The sequence below is a fragment of the Eptesicus fuscus genome, chromosome 8 (genome assembly GCF_027574615.1).
Source record: "Eptesicus fuscus isolate TK198812 chromosome 8, DD_ASM_mEF_20220401, whole genome shotgun sequence".
Classification (NCBI taxonomy): domain Eukaryota; kingdom Metazoa; phylum Chordata; class Mammalia; order Chiroptera; family Vespertilionidae; genus Eptesicus; species Eptesicus fuscus.
This window is the reverse complement of record NC_072480.1, coordinates 80,090,345-80,114,514: the sequence shown is the minus strand read 5'-3', so window position 1 is coordinate 80,114,514 and position 24,170 is coordinate 80,090,345. Positions and strand designations below refer to the sequence as shown.

General features: G+C 38.4%; 1 protein-coding gene across 3 annotated transcripts in view; it reads right to left on the bottom strand.

Moving 5' to 3' along the window:
• Window positions 1-2,889: 2,889 nt before the first annotated feature.
• LOC103288285 (disintegrin and metalloproteinase domain-containing protein 18) overlaps window positions 2,890-24,170 on the bottom strand; it is an 85,020-nt gene continuing 63,739 nt past the window's right edge. For 2 of the 3 annotated variants that reach the window (XM_054720312.1, XM_054720314.1), the window contains 4 exons: window positions 23,888-24,002; window positions 17,408-17,567; window positions 8,989-9,131; window positions 2,890-3,033 (listed from right to left, as the gene is read on the bottom strand). In XM_054720312.1, coding sequence (XP_054576287.1) covers window positions 9,035-9,131; window positions 17,408-17,567; window positions 23,888-24,002 — 372 coding nt within the window. In that variant the 3' untranslated portion in view covers window positions 2,890-3,033; window positions 8,989-9,034. The remainder of the gene's footprint in view (window positions 3,034-8,988; window positions 9,132-17,407; window positions 17,568-23,887; window positions 24,003-24,170) is intronic. The other variant, XM_054720313.1, reaches the window with a different exon arrangement.

Sequence of the window (24,170 nt, the reverse complement as noted above, 5' to 3'; positions counted from 1 at the left end):
TGTTCCTGAGGAGCAATAATTCAGTATTAGCTAATCAGTGTTGTGGGACTTTATAGGGCACAGCTACCACAAGCATCAAAAGTATTACTATGACCTCACTTACATAAGAATAAGTATTTAAATTACCTTTGTTTTTACAGATAAAAGATCCAGAGGTCATTATCTCCCCTGAATTTGTAATTTTTATTTATTGATTGATTTTAGAGTGTGTGTCGGGGGGGGGGGGGGGGGAGAGAAACATTAATTAGTTGTTCTACTTATGCATTCATTGGTTGATTCTTATATTTGCCCTGACCAGAGATCCAATCTGCAACCTTGACATATAGGGACTACGCTCTAACTAATTTAGCTACCCAGTGAAGGCCTGAATGCATAATTTTTTTAAAAATTAAAAATATTTTCATAATGTTTATCCTGTATATTACTTGGAAAATAAGTATCAAAACACCTGCTGTCATTCAGACAAAATGGCTCTTTAATAATATAAACATAATTTAAAAATGGATATATACTGGCTCTGGATGGGTAGCTAGTTGGTTAGAGCATCCTGGGGATACCACAAAGTTGCAGTTCCATCCCAGATTAGGGCACATACAAGAAGCAACCAACGAATGTATAACTAAGTGGAACAACAAATCAATGTTTCCCTCTCTTTTTTCCTCCCTCCATCCCTCCCTTTCTTTTACCTCTATCTGAAAATCAATAAATACAATTTAAAAATGGATATGTATGAATTGATTATGGCCATGTAGTCCAGTAACATAGCCATAAAGTAAGAAAATTTTATTTTCTTTGTTAATCCTCACCAGAGTATATTTCTTTCATTGATTTTTAGGGAGAGCAGAAAAGAGAAGGAAAGAAAGAGAAAAATATCTATGTGAGAGAAACACATCGATTGATTGGTTGCCTCCTGCATGAGCCCTGACCAGGGCCCAGGCCTGGGAGGAACCTGCAATGGATGTACATGCCCTTGACTGGAATCAAACCCCGGGAACCTTTGGTCCACAAACCATTGCTCTATCCACTGAGGCAAACCAGCTAAGGCAATAAAATTCTTTTTTTTATTGTTTAAGGTATTACATATGTCCCTTTGTCCCCCTATTGAAGCCCCCACTACCCCAGTGTCTGTGTCCATTGGTTATGCTAATATGCATGCATACAAGTCCTTTGGTTGCTCTCTAACACCCCTCCCCTGCCTTCTCTCTGAGGTTGGATGGTCTGTTCAGTGCTACCTTGTCTCTCAATCTATTTTTGCTCATCAGTTTATGTTGATCATTATATTCCACATATCAGTGAGATCATGTGATATTTATCTTTCTCCGACTGGCTTATTTCACTTAGCATAATGCTCTCCAGTTGCATCCATGCTGTTGCAAATGGTAGGAGTTCCTTCTTTTTTACTGCAGTGTAGTATTCCATTGTGTAGATGTACCACTGTTTTTTAATCCACTCATCTGCTGATGGGCACTTAGGCTATTTCCAAATCTTAGCTATGGTGAATTGTGCTGCTATGAAATAGGGGTGCATATATCCTTTCTGATTGGTGTTTCTAGTTTCTTAGGATATATCCCTAGAAGTGGGATTACTGGGTCAAATGGCAGTTCCATTTTTAATTTTCTGAGGACACTCCATACTGTTCTCCACTGTGGCTGCACTAGTCTGCATTCCCACCAGCAGTGCAAGAGGGGTTCCTTTTCCCCCACATCCTCACCAGCACTTGTTATTTGTTGATTTGTTGATGATAGCCATTCTGACAGGTGTGAGATGGTACCTCTTTGTCGTTTTGATTTGCATCTCTCAGATGATTAGTGACTTTGAGTATGTTTTCATACATCACTCAGCCTTCTGTATGTCCTCTTAGGGAAAAAGTGTCTGTTTATCTTCCTTTTGTTAAGTTGTATGAGTTCCCTGTAAATTTTGGAGATTAAACCCTTATCTGAAATAGCATTGGCAAATATGTTCTCCCATGTAGTGGGCTTTCTTGTTGCTTTGTTGATGGTTGCTTTGTTGCTGTGCAGAAGCTTTTTATTTTGATGTAGTCCCATTTGTTTATTTTCCCCTTAGTTTTCATTTCCTTGGGAGCTGTATCAGTAAAGATGTTGTTACGACATATGTCTGCTATTTTGCTGCCTGTAGAGTGCTCTAAGATTTTTATGGTTTCCCTTCTTACATTTAAGTCCTTTAACCATTTTGAGTTTGTTTTTGTGTATGGTGTAAGTTGGTGATCTAGTTTCATATTTTATTTTTTTTTGCATGTAGCTGACCAAATTTCCCAGCACCATTTATTGAAGAGACTGTCAAGAAAATTTTCTTAATTGCAACTATTTCTGTAACATCATCATTGGTATTGGTCCCAACCTTCTGTGGTGCTGTAATTTGCAGATGTGGTGTTTAAGAGTCTGCAGTAAGGAAATGTGTGAGCATTCCACACATGCATACATTGTGCCATCCAGGAAGAGGCCCCTCTCATGGGAGAGTATTGCCCTACCACTGTCCAGAGACCTGGGACTCGCAGACCTCAATCCTGACGGGGTGAGGAAGTGCTGGTCTCAGGACCCCATCCAGGCTCTCTAGGTCCCCACCGCCCCAGCAGCAGGGCACCCTCTCCTGCCAGTGCAGAGTCAGGTAAGTGAGGGCCAACTGCCCCAGGCCCCACCGGCTGCAGCCTGATCTGAAACTATGTGGCTCTGAAAGCACACGGTAAGATCTCCAGCCCAAAAATATACTCTGGTGAGGATTAACATATCCAACATTCAACTGGCCCAGGGACACTGCTGGGCGACTGTCCCTATGGAGCTCCCCACCCCCTTAGGATGTCACAAGGAGGTTGGCCCGCCCACACCCCCACACCAGCCAGTGCTCACACAAGGGAGAACAGGGAAGCCTGCCTCCTGCCATAAGCTTTATTTCCCCCAAGCTGATATTTTAAAGGCCTTCAGGGATCACTTTCTCCTATAGAAGATGGCCGTTGTCTGTGGAGTTCTTGGCACTACTGAGTCCACATCAGTGCTTTCTGGTACAGTGGTTGAATTGCTGTACAGAAGGAAAAAGAAACAGAAATTCATGATACGTTTAGTAGCAGACAATTGTCTATTTTAGCCACATCTATTTCCAGGTTTCTACTTAATCTTAGGTCAAGCCATACACATACAAGCACAAGAACTAAAAATAAAAAATCAATACTACCACAAATAAGTTTTTTTCTTAGAAACCTAAGGAGTCCTAATAACCAACTAAACATTAAATGTGCATATATATTTTATTTAGTATTGATTTATAATAAATAAGAAGCAAAAAATCACAACTTTCATAATTCTCAAAAACAATTGAATTGTTCAGCTTGTCCATGTTTGTTTCTTAGAAAAATCTAAGGCTTAGGGAAACTAAATGAAAGTCTAAATGTAAAAATTTCCCAAATAATATGGAGTTCACACATTGAAAATCAACAGAGTGAATTTATAAAAGAACTTAGATTTCATGTTTGAATATACAGGCTGGTGACTTCTTAATTTCATTATATTTACATTTGTTTTATGATAATTTTTATTGTGGTAAAATACACATAACATAAAATTTACCATCTTAAGCCATCTTTAAGTTTACAGTTCATTGTTATTAAGAATATTCACATGGTTGTGCAAACATCACCACCAACCATATGGAGAACTTTTTGCAAATCTGAAACTCTATACACATGGATTTCTCCCATTTCTCTCTTCTCCAAACCCTGACAACTACTTTCTACTTTCTCCAAGAATTTGACCACTTTAGATACCCCTTACAAGTGGATCTACAGTATTTGTCTTTTGTGACTGGCTTCCTCCATCCAGCATAATGTCCTTAAGGTCCACCCATGTTGTAGTTTGTGTCAGAATTTCCTACCTTTTCAAGGCTGAGTAATATTCCATTGTGTGTATATACCACATTTTGTATATCTAGTCATCTGTTGGTGGTCAGTAGCTACTTTATTCCCATCTTTTAGCTATTGTGAGTAAAGCTGTGTGCAAATATCTTTTCAAGACCTTGTTTGCATTTATTTTGGATATATAACCAGAATATTGATACAGTAAAAAGGCAAACCAAGAAACTGTAGAAAATATTTGCAAATTATATATATGATAAAGGACTAATATATAGAATACATCAAGAACTGCTACAACTCAACAACAGCTATAAAAATAAATAAAAAATCTGATTCAATAATGGCCAAAGTACTTGGCTCCAGGGCGTGTCTAGCCCATCTTACCCAGTCCTGCCCCACTGGCCACCTTCTAATTAATTTATTTTCAATGTGCATGAATCGGTGCATGGTGTCACTAGTTTTATAATAGTTTCAAGTGTACAGCATGATAGTTAGAAATTATATAATTTACAAAGTTCTAAAGCCCCCTCAGCACCATACATATTCAGTTACAAAATAGTGTATAGTGACTATTTTGTAACCACTAATTTGTACTGCTTAATCTCTTCCCCTTTCACCCAGACCCCAACACTGTTCCTACCTAGGAACTCTCAGTTTGTTCTCTTTGTCTGTGAGTCTTCAACAGTTTTTTTTTTTTTCCCAATATATTTTATTGATTTTTTACAGAGTGTAAGGGAGAGGGATAGAAAGTTAGAAACATCGATGAGAGAGAGACATCGATCAGCTGCCTCCTGCACACCCCCTACTGGGGATGTGCCCGCAACCAAGGTACATGCCCTTGACAGGAATCGAACCCGGGACCTTTCAGTCCGCAGGCCAACGCTCTATTCACTGAGTCAAACTGGTTAGGGCAACAGTTATTTTTTTAATGCCCACTATAAGCCAAGTAATAGGTCTGGGTTACCAAAAAATGAAGGACACCATCCTTGTTTCAAAATAGTCAGGGCTAACAAGATAACAGAAAAGTATAAGATATAGCATAGCTAGAAACTATACATTTATTGTTAGCATGATATACAAAATTTTCTGGGAATATAGATAATTTTCCTCTACATATAGTTATAGAAAGTATGTCACATTTGAGATTTGAGTCATAAATGGGTAAATAAATGACTTGCATAAAGTCAGAGCATTTTCTCCTAAAAGTAACATTAAGCCATCCAAGAGATTTTTTTTCTAAATTACTGTTAAAATTCAATACTATTTCATATTAATTTCAGGTTTTACAGCATAGTGGTTGGACATTTATATAATTTACAAAGTGATCCCCCCAATAGTACCCACCTGGTACCATACACAATTATTATAATACTAGAGGCCAGGACCACAAAATTCGTGCACAGGGTGGGGTGTCCCTCAGCCTGGCTTCACCCTCTCCAATCTGGCACCCCTCGGAGGATGTCCTACTGCTGGTTTACAGGGATCGAGCCTAAACTGGCAGTTGGACATCCCTTTCACAATCCGGGACTGCTGGCTCTTAACCACTTACCTGCCTGCCTGCTTGCCTGCTGGCCTGCTCGCCCCCAAATGCCCCCCACCAGCCTGATCACCTCCAACTGCCCCCCCATGCCAGTGTGCTCTCCCCCAACTGCTCCTCCTGCTGACCTGCTCGCCCCCAACTTCCCTCCCCACTGGCCTGCTCACCCCCAACTGCCCCCCTGCTGGCCTGCTCACTCCAAACTGCCCCTCCCTCCACTGTCCTGATTCACCCCCAACTGACCCCCACTGGCGGCCTGCTTGCCTCCAACTGGCCCCCCCTGCTGGTCTGCTCACCCCCAACTGCCCCCACGCCAGCCTGCTCACCCTCAACGGCCCCCCTCACTGGCCTGATCACCCACAACTGCTGTCCCATCCTGGCCTGATCACCCACAACTGCCCTCCCCTCTTGGCCTCTAACCACCTCTACTTCGGCCCCGCCACCATGGCTTTGTCCAGAAGAACATCCAGAAGGTCTCCTGGAAGGTCTCCTGGAAGGTCTTCCAGTCTAATTAGCATATTATCCTTTTATTAGTATAGATAGAGGCCTGGTGCATGGGGAGGGGGGGGCTGGCTGGTTTGCCCTGAAGGGTGTCCTGGATCAGGGTGGGGGTTCCCTTTGGGCATGGGACCGCCTGGGCGAGGAGCATGTGGTGGCTTGCAGGCCAGCCATACCCCCATGGGGTGAGGGTCCCCGCTGGGGGGGGCATGGCCAGCCTAGGTGAGGGGCTGATGGCTGTTTGCAGGCTGGCCAAGCCCCCCAGCAGGGACCCTCACCCCATGGGGGTGCGGCCAGCCTGGGTGAGGGGCTGATGGCTGTTTGCAGGCTGGCCAAGCCCCCCAGTGGGGACCCTCACCCCATGGAGGTGTGGCCAGCCTGGGTAAGGGACTTTTTTTCTTTCTTTTTTTTTTCAGAGTCTCCTTGAGCGGAGGCCAGGGCCAGTTGGAAGCAAGTATCTGGGATTTATTTATCTTCTATAATTGAAACTTTGTAGCCTTGAGCAGAGGCCAGGGCCGGCCAGCAAGGGCAGGAAGCTTGGCTTCCTCCATTGCCGGGAGCAACCCAAGCCTCCTGCTCACTCCAGCTCCATGGCTGCCACCATCTTTGTTGCATTATTTGCATACTCGCTCCTGATTGGCTGTGGGTGTAGCAGAGTGATGGTTAATTTGCATGTTTCTCTTTTATTAGTGTAGATTATTGAGTATATGTCGTATACAGAAATTTACATCTCCATGACTATTTTTTCAACTGCCAATTTGTATTACTTAATCCCTTCACATTTTTTTTTTCACCCAGCCCCCAACTCTCTCCCATTTGGAAATCATCAGGTTTATTTTTCCTTTATCTATGAGTCTGTTTTTCTGTTTTGTTTGTTCATTTATTTTGTTCTTCAGATTTTACATATCTATATTAATAAAATGGTAATATGCTAATTAGGGCAGATGTCTTCCGACATCGATTTGGACAAAGCCACAGCGACTCTGGCAGCTGTGAGGCCCAGGGCACAGGTAGCCATGGGCTCAAGTAGCCGTGAGTCCCAGCGGCTGTGATGCCCAGAGCTCAGGCCTTGCAGCCGCCGTGGCCAGCAGTGGCAGCAGCAGTGGGGTGATGGGGGCAGTGCCTTGCCCTGATCAGCCTGGTTGCCTCCCACAGAGCAGCAGGCCTAAACCATCAGTAGGACATCCCCTGAGGGCTCCCGGACTGAGAGAGGGGCAGTCCGGACTGAGGGACCCCCTCCCAGTGCACAAATTTTCCAGTAAGTAAAATAATATAGTATATTACATTCTCTCTGTCTTATTTCTTTTAGCATAATACCCTCTAGGTCCATCAATACTGTTGCAAATGTAAAGATTTCATCATTTTTTATGGCTAACACTCCATTGTATATATGTACCACTTCTTTATCTATCCATCCATTGATGTATAAGTAGGCTTCTTCCATATCTTTTCTATTGTGAATAATACTGCAATAAGAATAGCGGTGCCTATATCTTTTCAAATTCATGTTTCAGATGTCTTCAGATAAATACCCAGAAGTGGAATTGCAGATAGTTCTATTTTTAATCTTATGAGGAACCTCCATACTGTTTCCCAAAGTGGCTGCACCAATTTGCATTTCCACCAACAGTGCAGGAGAGTTTCCTTTTCTCCATATCAAAGTTTGTTGATTTATTGATAGCCAATCTGACATTTGTGAGGTGATATCTTATTGTGGTTTTAATTTGCATTTCTCTGATGATTAGTGTAGTTGAACATCTTTTCAAAAGTCTATTGAGCATCTGTATGTCCTCTGAAAAAATGTCTATTCATGTCCTCAGCCTATTTTTCAATTGGATTGTTGTTGTTGTTGTTGTTGTTGTGTGTATGTGTGTGTGTGTGTGTGTTTAGGAGCATGAGTTCTTTATAAATTAAAATAAAAATCTTTATTATTGAAATTATTATATATATGTGTGTACACACACACACACACACACACACATATATATATATGTATGTATATCCCCTTTTTTCTCCCATTTACCCCCCAGGCCACTACCACTCTATTGTCTGTGACCTTGTGTTATGCATATATGCATACACATTCTTTGATTTATATGTTCCCACTCACCCACCCTCACCTTCCCTCTGAGATTCAATAGTCTATTCCATGCTTCTATGTCTCTAGAGCTATTTTGTTCAGCAGTTTATTTTGTTCATTTTATTTCACATAAGAGTGAGATCATGTGATACTTGTCTTTTTCTGACTGGCTTATTTTGCTTAGCATAATACTTTCCTATGGATAGAGCATTGACCTGTGACCTGAAGGATCCTGGGTTCGATTCCAGTAAAGGGCATGTACCTTGGTTGCAGGCTCAATCCCCAGCCTTGGTTGGGTGCATGCTGGAGGCAACCAATCAATAGTATCTCTTTCACATCGATGTGTCTCTCTCTATCTCTCCCCCCTCCCTTCCACTTTCTCTAAAAATTAATGGAAAAATATCCTTAGATGAAGAATAACAATAAAATAAAATAATGTTTTGTTCCCCTTTAAAAAATCTCTCTTTATAAATTTTGGATATCAAGCTCTTATCACATGTATTATTGGCAAACTAGAGGCCTGGTGCATGAAATTTGTGCATGGGGGGGGTCCCTCAGCCTTGCCTGCACCCTCTCCAATATGAGAACCCTCAGGGGATGTCTGACTACCGGTTTTGGCCCAATCCCTATGGGCCAAAACCGGCAGTCAGACATCCCTTTCTCAATCTGGGACCGCTGGCTCCTAACCGATCACCTGCCTGCCTGCCTGATTGCCCCTAAACCCTCTGCTTTCCTGCCTGATTGCTCCTAACTGCCCTCCCCTGCTGGCCTGATTGTCCCTAACTGCCTTCCCCCACCAGTCTGATGGCCCCTAACTGACCCCCCCCCCCTGCTGGCCTGATCACCCCTAACTGCCCTCTCCTGTGGCCTGATTGCCCCTAACTGCTCTCCCCTGCCAGCCTGATAGCCCCTAACTGCCTCTGCCTTGGCCCCTGCCACCATGGCTTTGTCCAGAGGGAAAGCAGGATGACTGTAAGATGTCTGGTCGACCCGATCTAATTAGCATATTACCCTTTTATTAGTTTAGATATATCCTTCAGTTTAATAGGTTGTCTTCTCATTTTGTTGACGGTTTCCTTGCAATGCAAAAGCTTTTTAGTCTGATATAGTTCCATCTGTGGGTTTTTTTTCTGTGTTTTTTTTTTCCCCCTTGCCTGTGGAGATATAGCAGGAAATAATATTAAGAGCAATGCCAGAGGTTTTACTACCTGTGATTTCTTCTAGGAGTTTGATGGTTTTGTCTTACATATACATTTTTGTCTATTTTGAGTTTATTCTTGTATATGGTTTAAGAAGGTAGCTTAGTTTCATTTATCTGTCCAATTTTCTCAACACCATTTATTGAATAGACTGCCTTTATCACATTGTATATTCTTGCTTCTTTTCTAAGATATAAATTGACCATATATGTGTGAGATCTATCTGCACTCTCCATTCTGTTAATTGATCTACTAGAGGCCCAGTGCATGAAATTCATGCACAGGGGGTGGCGGTTGGTCCCTCAGCCCAGCTGGCACCCTCCCTAATCCGGGGCCCCTGGGGGGCAGTCAGACATCCCTCTCGCAATCCAGGACCACTGCCTCCTAACCGCTCGCCTGTCTGCTTGCCTGATCACCCCTAACTACCCTCCCCCGCTGGACTGATCGCCCCTAACTGCCCTCCTCTGCCAGCCTTATCTCCCATAACCGCCGCCACCCTGCTGTGTGGGTCCTGGGTGTGGGTATCCGTCTCCCTCCTCCCTCCTGTCAGAGTTTGGGGTGTGCTGCAGGACCCAGAGTCAAGTCCCCATCCACCTGCACACGCCTTAAAATTGCGCGAGACCCAGACCTGGATGGCCTCACCTCCATTGGGCGAGACCCAGACCTGGTTAGCCCCACTCCCACCAAACCCTGCCCATGTGTCACATCCCCGCCCAGCGCCAGGCAGAGATGCAACCTTCTGCTGATTGGTCATTACCGCGTGAGGGCATGACACCATTTTATATTAGCCTTTTATTATTAGAGATGTGTTTGTTTTTATGCCAGTACCATGCTATTTTGATTACTATAGCCTTGAATTATAGTTTGATATCAGGTAACATGATACCGACAAATTTGTTCTTTTGCTGTTGCTATTCAGGTTCTTTGTGGTTCCATATAAAATTTAGAATTATTTGTTCTATTTTGGTGGAAAATGTCATTGGTATTTTGATAAGGATTGCTTTAGGTAGTATGGGGCATTTTAATTATATTAATTCTTATCCATGATCATGGTATAGGCTTCCATTTATTTGAATCTTCAGTTTCTCTCTTCAGTGTCTTAAAATTTTTCCTAGGCTAGGTCTTTTACTTCAGTGGTTTAATTTATTATATTTTTATGTAATTAAATGAATGGAATTGTTTTTTTAACTTCTTTTTTTGTTAACATGTTATTGGTGTGTAATAATGCAATTGATTTCTGAATATTAATTTTGTTTCCTGCTATTTTGTTGAATTAATTTATCTGTTCTAATAGTTTTTTTGTGGAATATTTAGGATTCTCTCTAACAGTATCATGTCATCTGTTGTAAATAATGACAATTTCACTTCTTCCTTTTTAATTTTCATATATTTTATTTCTTCTTCTTATATGATTGCTGTGTCTAGGACTTCAAATACTGTCAATATATATAAAAGCCTAAGCGACCATCTGACTGTTTGACCATCTGACTGGTAGCTATGATGCACAATGGCCACCGGGGGGGGGGGGGGCAAATGCTCAAAGCAAAAGCTGCTGAACTGTGGTGACTTGGCAGCTGCAGTTCTCAGGTGACACACCCAGAACCAGAAAGGAGGGAGCCCAATCCCAGGGTGCATCACCTAAGAACCGCTCTCTTGCAATTCAGGTCCCCTAGGGGGATGTCAGAGAGCTGGTTTCAGCCTGCTTCCTGCAGGCCAGGCTGAGGGACCCCACTGGTTCATGAATCTTTGCACTGGGCCTCTAGTGTTGAATAAAAGAGGTTAAAGTAGACAACCTTATTTTGTTCCTGATCTTAAATAAAAAGGTTTCAGCTTTTCATGGTGGAATATGATATTAGCTGAGCGTTTATCATATATGTCCTTTATTATATTGAGATATGTTCCCTCTACTACCACTTTGCTGAGAGTTTTTATCTTCAAGGGATTTTTTATTTTATCAAATGCTTTTTTGTATCTATTGATATGATCATATGATACCTTTCAGGGTTTTGATATGATAATCATGTTAAATGAGTTCAGGATATTGAACCTATCTTACATCCCAGGAATAAATTCCACCTGATCATGATATAGGATCTTTTAAATGTATTGCTGAATTCAGTTTAATATTTTTGGAGGATTTTTCCATCTGTGTTCATGAGGGATATTTGCCTATCATTTTCTTTTTTAAAATAATGTCTTTGGTTTTGGAATCAGGGTAATGGTGACCTTGTAAATTAGTTTTGGAGCTTTCCCTTCTCTGTATTTTTTTTTTTTTTAATAATTTGAGAAGTTATTCTTTTTTCATTTTTGGTAAATTTCACCTGTGAAGCCATTCCTTCCAGGACATGTGTTTATTTTGTTGTGTGTTTTTTTTTATTTATTACTAATTTGATTTCCTTGTTTTTTCCAATAATGTATCCATTTCTTCCAGATTGTCCAATTTGTTGACACATAACAATTTGTAGTATTTCCTTATGATCCCTTTTATTTCTATAGTTTCAGTTGTCACATAGCCTCTTTCATGTCTTATTTTATTTGAGTCCTCTCTATTTTTTCTTGATGAGTCTTGTTAAAGATGTATTAGATTTGTTTATCTTTTCAAAGAACCATCTCTTGGTTTCAATGACCTTTTGTGTTGTTTTTTACTCTATTTTGTTGATGTCTACTCTGATCTTTATTATTTCCACCTTCATACTCGCTTTGGTGTTTTTTTATTGTTCTTTTACACCTAAAGGAACTAATTGGTATAATATTAGAATATTAGATTGTTTATTTGAGATGTTGCTTATTTTTGAGGTAGGCCTGTATTGCTATGAATTTCCCTCTAATGACTGCTTTCACTGTGTCTTATAGATTTTGAGTTGTTGTGATTTCCTTTTTCTCTGTATCAAAGTACCTTTCAATTTCTTTCTTGACCTCATTGCTAACCTATTTATAATTTAGTAGCATGTTTTTATCCTCCATTTTTTTTGTGTGTTTTTCAGTTTTATTCTTGCAATTGATTTCTAGTTTCATATCATTATGGTCAAAAAAGATGCTTGATATGATTTTAAACTTCTTACACTAATTGAGACTAGTTATGCAGACTATCATATTGTCTATCATGGAAAATGTTCTATGCGTAGCTGAAAATAATGTATATCCTGTTGCTTTGGTATATAATACTCTAAAAATATCAATTAAATCTACATCTAATCTAATGTGTCATTTAAGGCTATTGTTTCCTTATTGATTTTCTGCCAGGTTATGCTATCCATTGATATCAATAGAGTATTAAAATCTCCTACTATGAGTGTATTATTGTTTTATTTCTCTTCATGTCCATCTATATATATTTTATTTATTTTAGACTTCCTATATTGGGTACATAAATGTTTACAAGGATTATATCTTCTTGTTGGATTAATGCCTTTATCAATATAAAATGTCCCTTTTGTCTCTTATTATAGCCTTTGATTTAAACTCTATTGTGTCTGTACAAGCATGGCTACCTCAGCATTATTTTATTTGTTTTCATTTTCATGAAATATCTTCTTCTATCCCATTACTTTCAGTAGTATGTGTCTTTAGACCTAAATTATCTTATAGACAGCATGTGTATGGGTCTTATTTTCTTATTCATTCTGCTACACTATGTCTGTTGATTGGACCATTTAATCCATTTCTTTTAAAGTGATTATTGATAGGCATGAAGTTGTTGGCATTTTATTATTCATATTTATAATCCTTTCCCCCTTCTACTTAAAGAAGTCCCTTTAATATTTCTTGTAATATGGTTTAGAGGTGATGAACTCCTTTAGTTTTTTTCTTGTTTAGGAAGATCTTTATCTCACCTTCAACTTTAAAATATTACCTTGCTTTCTAGAGTACTCTTGGTCATAGGTCCTTGCTTTTTATCATTTGAATATTATTTGTCAGTCTCTTTTAGCCTGCAAAGTTTTTATTTAGAAATCAGCTGATAGTCATATGGGAGTTGCCTTATAGGTAACTGCCTTCCTCTTGCTGCTTTTAAGTTTCTCTCTTTGTCTATTACCTTTACCATTTTAATTATGATATGTCTTGGGTGTGGGCCTCTTTGTGTTAATCTTGTTTGGGACTCCTGCACTTCCTTGACTTGTATTTCTATTTGCTTCATCAGGTTAGGGAAGTTTTCAGTCAATATTTCTTTTTTTAAAATTTTTATTGTTTAAAGTATCACATATGTCTCTTTTTTCCCCCATTGAGCTCTCCCCAGTCATTCCCACCCACCTCCCAGCACATGTCCTCACCCCGCTACTGTGTGTATCCATGGATTAATGCTTATATGCATGCATACAAGTTTTTTGATCTCTCACTCCCCTCCCCGCTTTCCCTCTGAGGTTGGATGGTCTGTAACTTAATCTCTTCCTCTCTCTTTTCTCCTTCTGCTCCCCCTATGATGCAAATGTTGGTATGCTTGATGTTGTCCCAGAAGTTCCTGAAACTATCATCAACTTTTTTATTCTTTTTCCTTTTTGCTATTATGATTAGGTGTTTTCTGCTACTTTGCCTTCCAAATTGCTGATTTCATCCTCTATATCATTTAATCTTCTGTTGAGTCCTTCTAGTGTATTCTCCATTTCAGATATTGTACTCTTCATTTCTGACTCATTCTTTTTTATGGTTCCTATGCATACTGTCTTATGCATACTGTCTGTTTAAGTTCTCACTGAGTTCATCGATTCTTCTCCTAAGTTCCTTGAGCATGCTTATAACCAATGTTTTGAACTATGTATTTGGTAAATTGCTTGCCTACATTTTGTTTAGTTCCTTTTTTTCCCTTTTGTTCTTTCATTTGAGACATGTATCTTTGTCTCCTCATTTTGGTTATATCTCTGTGTTTGTTTTTGTGTATTAGATATATCTGCTATGTCTTTTAGTCATGACATGATGGCCTTATGTAGTAGGTGTCCTGTGAGACCCAGTAATACCATCTCCCTGATCACCTGAGCCAGGTGCTCCAGGAGTGTTCCTTGTGTATGTTGAGTGCTCTCCTGTTATATTTGAACCTTAATTGCTATGATCACAAAAGTAGGTCAGATTCACTCTCAGGCTGACTGGCTGCGAAAATTGGCCATGACCATAGCATATGAGCTGCTGTGCGTGGATGACCCCAGAGTGGCATTTTCCACAGTGGAGTCTGGTGTCCACTGAGACCACCCTGGGGTTTTGCAGATTGTGAATGTGATTGGGTTGTTCTCTGTTGTGGGTTGAAGTTGGGCAATGGGTATGTTGGTTCTAGGGCATCTGAAGAGGGGCTCTGGGATAGGACGATGTCAGACACTGCCAGTGACCAACCTGGGGCTACCAGTTAGTAACTACAAAGTGTTCTATAGTTGATAGCTGCCTGTGCTGGATCTGGATGCATGTTGGAGATACCACACTGCAAACCAAGACTGGTTGTTGCAAGTACTGGGACTGAAGCAGGTCAGCAAAAGGCAAGGGCCCCCAAGACTAGCCATTGCCTGCCTATTGCCCATAAGACTTGGAGCTGTAAGATTCTTGGGTGGATCACAAGTTAGGCCAGGCAGTGCTTTTGGAAGTCACTAGGGTCGGGGAAATAGTATTCATCAGGTTAATGCAAATTCAGATATGGTGCAAATATTGAGCCTGAGGTCACTTAACATAAGTTATAGGGCGCACTGAGACCAGCCGTCTCCTGCCTGGGGCCTGTGGAACTTTAAGGGTTTTTAAAGACAGACTATGGAGATGGCCAAGGCTGGATGCCTGCTGCTGAAAAGTTATTGGTTGGTGTGAGAGTTGAGTGAGGCATGGTGGTAGGGAGTTTTAAGGTGGAGTTGAAAAGGTTAATGCAAACCAACATTTGGCCAAGTGGGAGGAGGGCTCAACACAGTGGCAATGGTGGTGATCCTTCCAGCCCTCACCCTGAAGCCATACAACTCAACTTCTCCTGTATGATTTTTGGTGGCCTCCAGAGTCATTGTCCCTCTGCTGAAGCCCAAGCTGAGGACATGCACATAAGAGTCTGAGTGAAAGCCCTTTAAGAGGCCACCTGTGTTTTCCAGCAGTCTTTAGTCTCACCTTGGCATGTGGAATCCCCACAGATTTTCACATCTAGATGATGTAGGCTCTTCCTGGCACTGCTAGTGTGTGGCCAGCCCATTTTGAATATTTGTTCCTCCTACCATTCTCATTGTGGCTGCTTCTTTTTATTTTTTAGTTATAGGACTTCTGTTCAGATAGTTTCCAGATGGCTCTCCAGGTTGATTGTTCTATAATTTAATTGTTATTTTGATGTGATCATGGGAGGAGGTGAGCCATCTTTTCCTGACTCTCAATCAAGAGATTTAAGTGTAAATAAGTTATGGTATTTTGTGTCTTAGAAAGATAACTTCTAATAATCTAGTGATAATGAGATAGGAATGATGAGGACTGCAAACAGTTCCACAGTTTGCTTCACCATTCATCCATCAAAAGAGTACTTGGGTAATTTCCAGTTTGTAGCTATTACAAATAACATTGCTGAGAATGTTCATGTACTGGTTTGTGTGTAAACCTAAATTTTCTGTGTCTGGGATAAATATGCAAGAGTGAAATTGCTGGGTTGTATGATAAGAACTGACAAGTTGATTGTCAGAGTATCTATACATTTGCATTTTTTACAGCAATGTGTGAGTTATCACGTTCTCTGCATTCTTATCAGGATTTGCTATAATCACTATTTTTTTTAATCTAGATCATTCTGTTAGGAGAAATGTGATATGTCATTGTGGTTTTAATTTGTCTTTATCCAGTGACTCATTATGTCAGTCATATTGTAATGTGCTTGTTTGCTATCTATATATTCCTTCAGTCTATTCCATGTTTTTTCTTTGCCCATTTTTCCACTGTTTTGTTTAAGTTTTGGGTTTGAATTTAAAAAGCTATATATATATATATAGCAGGTAGAAAAAATTTGGCAACTATATGACTTACAAATACATCTCACTAGACCATAGTTTGTCTTTTTATCCTCTTTAAAGGCTACTTTTCAGTTCAAATGTCTTTCATTTGACCAAATCTAAATTTTCTTTGTGGTTCATGATTTGTTCTCATGTGCGTATAGTTCTAGATCAACAAAAATTTTTTGTGATTTTGTCAAATAGTTGCATAATTTCATCTTTTACTATCTTTAATCACTGTGCTATATATTAGATCCCCAGAACTTATTGATTTTGTAACTGGAAATTTGTACATTTAGACCAACATCTTCCCAATTCCTCCAATCTCTAGCCCCTGATAACTACTGGGAGTAACTTCTAATGAGTACAAAATTTCTTTTTAGGGTGATGAAAATGTTCTAAAATTGATTGTGGTAAGAATTACATAACTTGGTGAATAAAGTAACATTGTTGCATTGTACACCTAAATTAGTGAATTGCATGGCATATAAATTATATATTTTAATAAAGCTGTTACAAAAATAATTGACTGTTCAAACAAAAATAATTACAATTTATAACATATACAGTGACTTTCTTGAACCCATGTGTAGAACCACCTAAATGTTTTATATATAAAGTGAACTACATGTCTAAAACTCTGTTTTGCCAATAATGCATTTTAGTTTTATAATAGAATCCTTAGGTGAATATGCTTTATGAAATCTTATGAATTCTTTGAAATATCCAAACTTGTGGAATTATTGCAAGCAAAAATTAGTAACCTAGGTGAGAAACTGAAACTGCCTATGGTTTTATTTTAAAACATGTAGATGTGCATGAGAGATAATGATTTCAGAGATTGTAAATTTACAACTTCCTTTTTAAATAGAAAGTTATTTAACATAGAAAGTATTTGATGCCCTGCCCCTGTGTCACTTACAATAAAAGGCTCTGTCATGATCAAGTTCTCCAGACTGAGAAAGTGTTACTGGATAACAAATAGAAAGGTGGGTAGATATAAATACATTATTAATGAAACAAATTTCTGAGAAATGTAATTCACTTTCTCATAAAATGTTCTTTTGGTTCCCCGTTTGGTTTCAAAATCTTAACTTATTTGTATCCTTCTTTTAATATATATCAAAAGAGATATATATGTATACATGCTAACAATAAACTATAAGAAACCAAAATTATAAAAACGCCATTTATATATTTTTTAAAATAACAGGTACTATAACAATTTTTTATAATATAATATAAATTTATGACACTGGTCAATGACTTGTACAATATATGATAATAAATTATTTGTATAATCATATTTACCCATCAAATTCTGGGATCTTTCTGTTGCAGAGTTTCTTTATTTCATTTAGATTCTTGATTGCAATGATGGAATATATACAAAAGGGCAAAGCAAGGAAGAAGCTAAGAAAACGCCAGTTGTTCTGATGTGCATTGTAGTCTTTTTTAATAACAACTATAGCTAGAAATAAAACATAAGAGATCAGTAGATATGCACTGAATATTTAAATACATTTATATTCCTTTCACTTTATATATATATATACAATATGCACACACACACGCACACACACATATATATAATACAATTAAAATTTTAATACCTTGCAAGCTCATATAGAGAAAATAAAAGAACATTTAAATCACAAACTAAAATTACAATGATAATTTTTAAAATGTTTCTTGCTTGTATTTTATGAATATTTGTTTAATTATTCTGCCACTGTGGACATGTTTTGAGTATTGCTTACTACATTCAACTTATTTATGACACTTATACCTTAAAAGGTAATACATTAGCAAGGCTTACATTACAAATATAAAAAGAAATGTTTTGTAAAAAAAACAACAAAAAAAAAACAAAAAACAAACACCTATCCTCACCTGGTGGGCATGGCTGAGTGCTTGAGCATTGACCTATGAACCAGGAGGTCAAGGTTTGATTGCTGGTCAGGGCACATGCCTTGGTGGGGGACTCCATCCCCAATGTGGGGCATGCAGGAGGCAGATGATCAGTGATTCTCTCTCATCATTAATGTTTCTATTTCTCTTTCCCTCTCCCTTCCTCTCTGAAATCAATTTAAAAATAAATAAATATGTAAAAAATTTTAAAAACCCTATCCTCCTCACTTGCCAAGTCACATGGTTTCTCTCTATAGAGGAAATGATTTTTAAATGACTTGTGTTTCTCCATTTAGTATTTATATTTTATGCATATTAATAAAATTCACATCTATACTTATCTTTGTATCTATATCTATGTCTATATAACTATATGTAATATGGTGTATGTATTTTTCTCTGATTAACATTCTGTAAAACATATTATACCCTTTTACTATTTCTTACACTTAAAAAATTGGAAGTATCGGTGATAACATTGGCAAATATGTTCTCCCATGCAGTGGGTTTTCTTGTTGTTTTGTTGGTGGTTTCTTTTGCTGTGAAAAAGCTTTTTATTTTGGTGTAGTCCCATTTGTTTATTTTCTCTTTAGTTTCCATTGCCCTAGGAGCTGTATCAGTGAAGAAATTGCTTCGGCATATGTCTGAGGTTTTGCTGCCTGTGGATTCCTCTAGTATTTTTATGGTTTCCCATCTTATGTTTAAGTCCTTTATCCATTTTGAGTTTATTTTTGTGTATGGTGTAAGTTGGTGGTCTAGTTTCTTTTTTTTTTTTTTTTTTTTTGTATGTATCTGTCCAATTTTCCCAACACCATTTATTGAAGAGACTGTCTGGACTCCATTGTATGTTCTTGACTCCTTTGTCAAATATTAATTGAGCGTAGTGGTTTGGGTTGATTTCTGAGTTCTCTATTCTATTCCATTGATCTACATGTCTGTTCTAGTGCCAGTACCAGGCAGTTTTGAGAACAGTGGCTTCATAATACAACTTGTTATCTGGTATTGAGATCCCTCCTACTTCATTCTTCTTTCTCAGGATTGCTGCAGCTATTCGGGGTCTTTTTTTATTCCAGACTAGCTGTACCTGGCATGCGTTGCTGTGGCTCAGTCTGGTTAAATGGAAAAGAAAGAAAAGAGAAAGCGCACGTTTTTAATATGTTTAATTTCACAATGTTTGTTGGTATACAATATATTTTGTTGTTCCATTGTCTGTGCAGATATAGAGATTGTCTGGTTTGCCAACTCTAGAACATGCAACATAAAATTGTCCATGTGAGTAGCAATTGATGTCTAGATCTAAACCGGACAATTCTAAAGATTGGCCCTGAGCTTTGTTGATGGTGATTGCAAACGCCAATCAAATTGGGAATTGCAATCTCTTAAATTGAAATGGCATATCCATTGGAATCATAGGAATGTGAGGAATGAGGACATCTTCACCTTTGAAAGGTCCTGTCAAGATTGTTGCTTCTACAACATTGCTCATTAATTTTTTTACTGCAAGCCACTTACCGTTGCAAAGCTTTGGCTGGTTGATATTTTGCAACATGATAATTGGCACGCTGATTTTCAATTGCAGTACGTGCAGTGGCATCCCTGGAGATTGAGTTAATTCAAAAATTCTGTTGGATAATTAACCACTTCATCTGCTTCCACAACAGTGTTGACGGACTTGTATGTGACTGCCTCACTTTGAATATTATTTGACTAAATAATATTGTTAAGTTCGTAGACGTCTTTGTTCTTGGCCACAAGAATAGCTTGTTCACTCGGCCAATCATGATTCTTATAATTGGTTTGAATATTGGGAAGTACTTTTTCAACCAATTCTTCTTTTGACGTCACTAAATTGCAGAAGTTATGAGGCAATGAAGTTTGTCCTGAGGTCAGATCAACTGGCACCTTTCCGTTCCCAATTTCCAGCAATTGATGTGAGAATATCTCAGCTGATCAATCGTTTTGCAACTGGACATGCATATTTGTAGTCAATTTTAACGTCTTTACGTGTCGCCACAAAGTAGAGTATTTCAGGCAAGCATTTATATCGTCCGCTGGTGTCAATCGAGGAATTACAGGTAACGTTTGCCTGAAATCTCCTGCAAGCAATATTAATGCATTCCCAAATAGTCTGATGTTTCCACATAAATCTTGCAATGATCGATCAAGAGCCTCGAGTGATTTTTTTTGTGCACCATTGTGCATTCATCCCAAACAATAAGTTTGCATTTCTGTAATACTTTTGCCATACAGGATGCTTTGGAAACGTTGCACATGGGAGTTTCAATGAATTGCATGTTCAATGGCAATTTCAAAGTGGAATGAGCAGTTCTTCCACCTGGTAGCAAAGTTGCAGCTATTCCAGACGACACAAGAGCTAAGGCTATGTCATTTTGGGATCAAATTGCTGCCAGAATCAATCTAATTAGGAACGTTTTACCAGTTCCTCGTGGCACATCTAAGAAGATTTCTCCAACCCCGTTATTGACAGTTTGCATTATTTGATCTTAAATGCCTTTTTGCTCAAGCATTAGCTTAGGAATATTTGATTGCACATACAACAAAAGATCACCCTTGTTGTAATTTTGTTCACAACACAATTCTACATCGAACGAAGCAGCAGATGGATTCAGTGATGGCATTCCCAATTGATTGAGAACTTTGTTCGCGATTTCTAAGCACAAATCTTCAATCATTATCAACATTGAAATGGAATCATAAAATTGGAAATTTGGAAATTGTAAATGGATCATAAATCAGAAACATTGAAATGGAATCATAAAATATTTAGTATACCGTGTGTTGCTTTTACGTCCAACAGATGGCTCTGTTTTTCAAAAAAAGCATGTTTTTACCTGTAACAGGTGTGACATCTATATTATAGTAGGTATAAGGTATATAAAAACACGCACATATTTGAATGCAATGTTGTGTCAAAATTTCAAAGCAATTGGTGAAGAACTTTCAGAGATTTAAGGTTTTGAACAAACAAACATTTACATTTTTATTTATATAGATGAATTTTTAAAGAGTTCATTCTAGGTCCATAAAATATGCTGTTGATATTTTAATGGGGAGTGCATTGAAACTGTAGGTTACTTTGGGTAGTATGGACATTTTAATGATGTTGATTCTACCAATTCATGAACATGGTACGTTCTTCCATCTGTTTATGTCTTCCTCTATCTCTTTTTTTTTCAGTGTCCTGTAGTTGTCTGAGTACAGGTCTTTTACCTCACTATTGGTGTATAGAAATACAACTTAACAAAAGGAAGACAAACAACCCAATCAAAAAATGGGCAATGGAACTAAATAGATACTTTTTGAAAGAAGACATAAAGGAAGGCCATTGTGCATTCATCCCAAACAATAAGTTTGCATTTCTGGACCAATCAGGGCCATCTTGCCCAGTCCCCATTGAGGCCAGGCTGATGGGGGCCTGCCAGCCAGGGGGAGGGACCGCGGGTGGTTGGCAGGCTCGCTGCGGGGAGGGACCATGAGAGGTTGGCTGGCCATGGGGAGGGACTCGGGGAGGTTGGCTGGCTGCGGAAGGTTGGCTGTGGGAGTGCACTGACCACCAGGGGGCAGCTCCTGCATTGAGCGTCTTCCCCCTGGTGGTCAGTGTGTGTCAAAGCAACTGGTCGACCAGTTGTTCCAGTCATTCGGTTGTAACAGTCACTTAGGCTTTTATATATATAGATATGACTAGATAGAACTTATCCCTGGAATGCAAGGTTGCTTCAACATATGTAAATAAATAAATGTAATACACCACATTAATAGAATAAAAGATTAAAATTACATCATCTTCTAAATAGATGTAGAAAAAGCATTTGACAAAATACAATATCCTTTTATGATAAAAAGCGTTGTCAGATTGGGGATTATTGCAGCATATCTCAACACAATGAAGGCCATATATGAGACACATACTGCTATTAAGGTCTCTTCCAACTTTTTATTTATTATTTACTTATTTATTTACTAGCATTCCCCTTGCAGGAAGATGCCTGCAATAGGGCTTCCTGCTGCACTCTACCCCGCCCCCCCTGCTTTCCTCCCTTCTCCCCCGGCCCTGCCTGCTCTCCTTCCTTCTGCCCCGGCCCTGCCTGCTCTCCTCCCTTCTCCCCCAGCTCTGCTCTCCTCCTTTCTCCGCCAGCCCTGCCTGCTCTCCTCCCTTCTCCCCCTGACCCACCTGCTCTCCTCCCTTCTCCTCCACCCTGCTTGCTTGCTTCTCTGCAGCTTTGCTCCCTTCTGCAGCTCTTGGCTTCTTTCTATGCTGTCTTGATATGCAAAATAACCACCATCTTGGTTGGGGTAATTTGCATACTTGCCCTGATTGGCTGGTGGGCGTAGCTTGGCTGGTGGGCGTGGCTTGGGAGTAGCAAAGGTGTGGTCAATTTGCATATTACTCTTTTATTAGGTAGGATTTATTTTTAATATATATTTTTATTGATTTCAGAGAGGAAGGGAGAGGGAGAGAGAAATAGAAACACCAATGATGAGAGAGAATCATTGATTGGCTGCCTCCTGCATGCCCCATGCTGGTGATGGAGCCCACAACCTAGGCATGTGGCCTTAACTGGAATTGAACCTGGGACCCTTCAGTCCACAGGCCAACGCTCTATCCATTGAGTCAAACCAACTAGGGTTCTGCCCACTTTTTAATTCATTATGTTTATGTTTTCTTAGTGCTAAGTTGTCTACTATCTTTATAAATTTTATATATTAACCCCTTATCAGATATATCATTGGCAAGTATGTTCTCCCATTCAGTATTTTGTCTTTTTGTTTTGTTGACAGTTTCCTTTTTTGTGCAAAAACTTTTTAGTTTGATGTAACCCCATTTGTTTATTTTTCCTTTTGATTCCTATGAATTAAATTAATTATAAACTAACAAAGGAATACCAATTCTTGATGTCCCTACTGAGTTGGAAACATTAGTATAAAATTCCCATGGCTTCCCACAGTTATCATTGCATGGATTCTTCCACAGGTGAACCAAACTCCAGTTAATCAAAACTAGATTTATTATCTTATGATGTGTCCATCCTCAGATTATTTTATGCAAACATGATATATCATCATTACATATTCTTCTCTATGTGCCAAATATGACTGATCGTGCCTTATTCATTGTGACTCACAAATATTTGATATCATGTAGCAACTTATTAATCTTCAATTTCATTATTTACTTCAGGTCTTTACAAGTAAGGCAATTGAATTTCAAATAATTTATCTTAATTCATACTCACATTATAACACGATTTTCCACAGTGCTACATGAGTAGACTTTCTGAAATGTGGATCTCAATTTTATTGCCTTACCAGATACTTAATAACATGTTTGTGGAGAAAAGGTATTAATAAATAAATGAATGGTTGAATCAATAAATAGTTTATGGCACTTGTGTCTATTCATGGGAACAAGAGAAAGTATAAAATGTGATTTGGTATTATTTTTTAAATAAATATATGTATTTATATTTTGCCAAATGTTATTTTCAAAATGTAATCCAGAATAAACATCTTATGCTTTGGTTGTTTTTTAATAACCTACAATTTTTTATATTTTAGAATGCAAATCATTTGTGTGGTGCTTGTTCTTCCATATTTGAATTTATTTTGAATTCATATTATTATATTTATTGAAATTTAATAATACAATATTCTAACTAATTTTACTAAGATTATTAAAATTCAGTGTCTCTGAAAAAAATTCTCATCACAAATTTTGTTTGACAATAATTTAATTAAAGCCACTCTTCATGATAACTTTTAATTACTCAGAAGATAATGAAAGATATGACTTGGCAGTACATTTCTTTATTTCATAAAAGAAAATTCTATTTTTGTTTTCAAAGTTTAATTTTTACTCACCAGATTTCTGAACATTTCCATCATCAATACTTCCTCCTGGTGAACCTATTTGAAATTCACAATCTGGAGGCCGATAGCCAGGAAAGCAATGGCAATTGCCCAAATTATTACATATCTGAAATATAAAAACATATAACCACTATAAATTATGTTAGGCTGTATATATTAGTATCATGTTAGTATATGTATATGCCTAAGTTCAAAAGAGTAAAATCATTATTTTTTAAAGTTTATTAAGAATATATTCTGTCCTATTCTTTTAATAAGGATACATTCTGAGAAA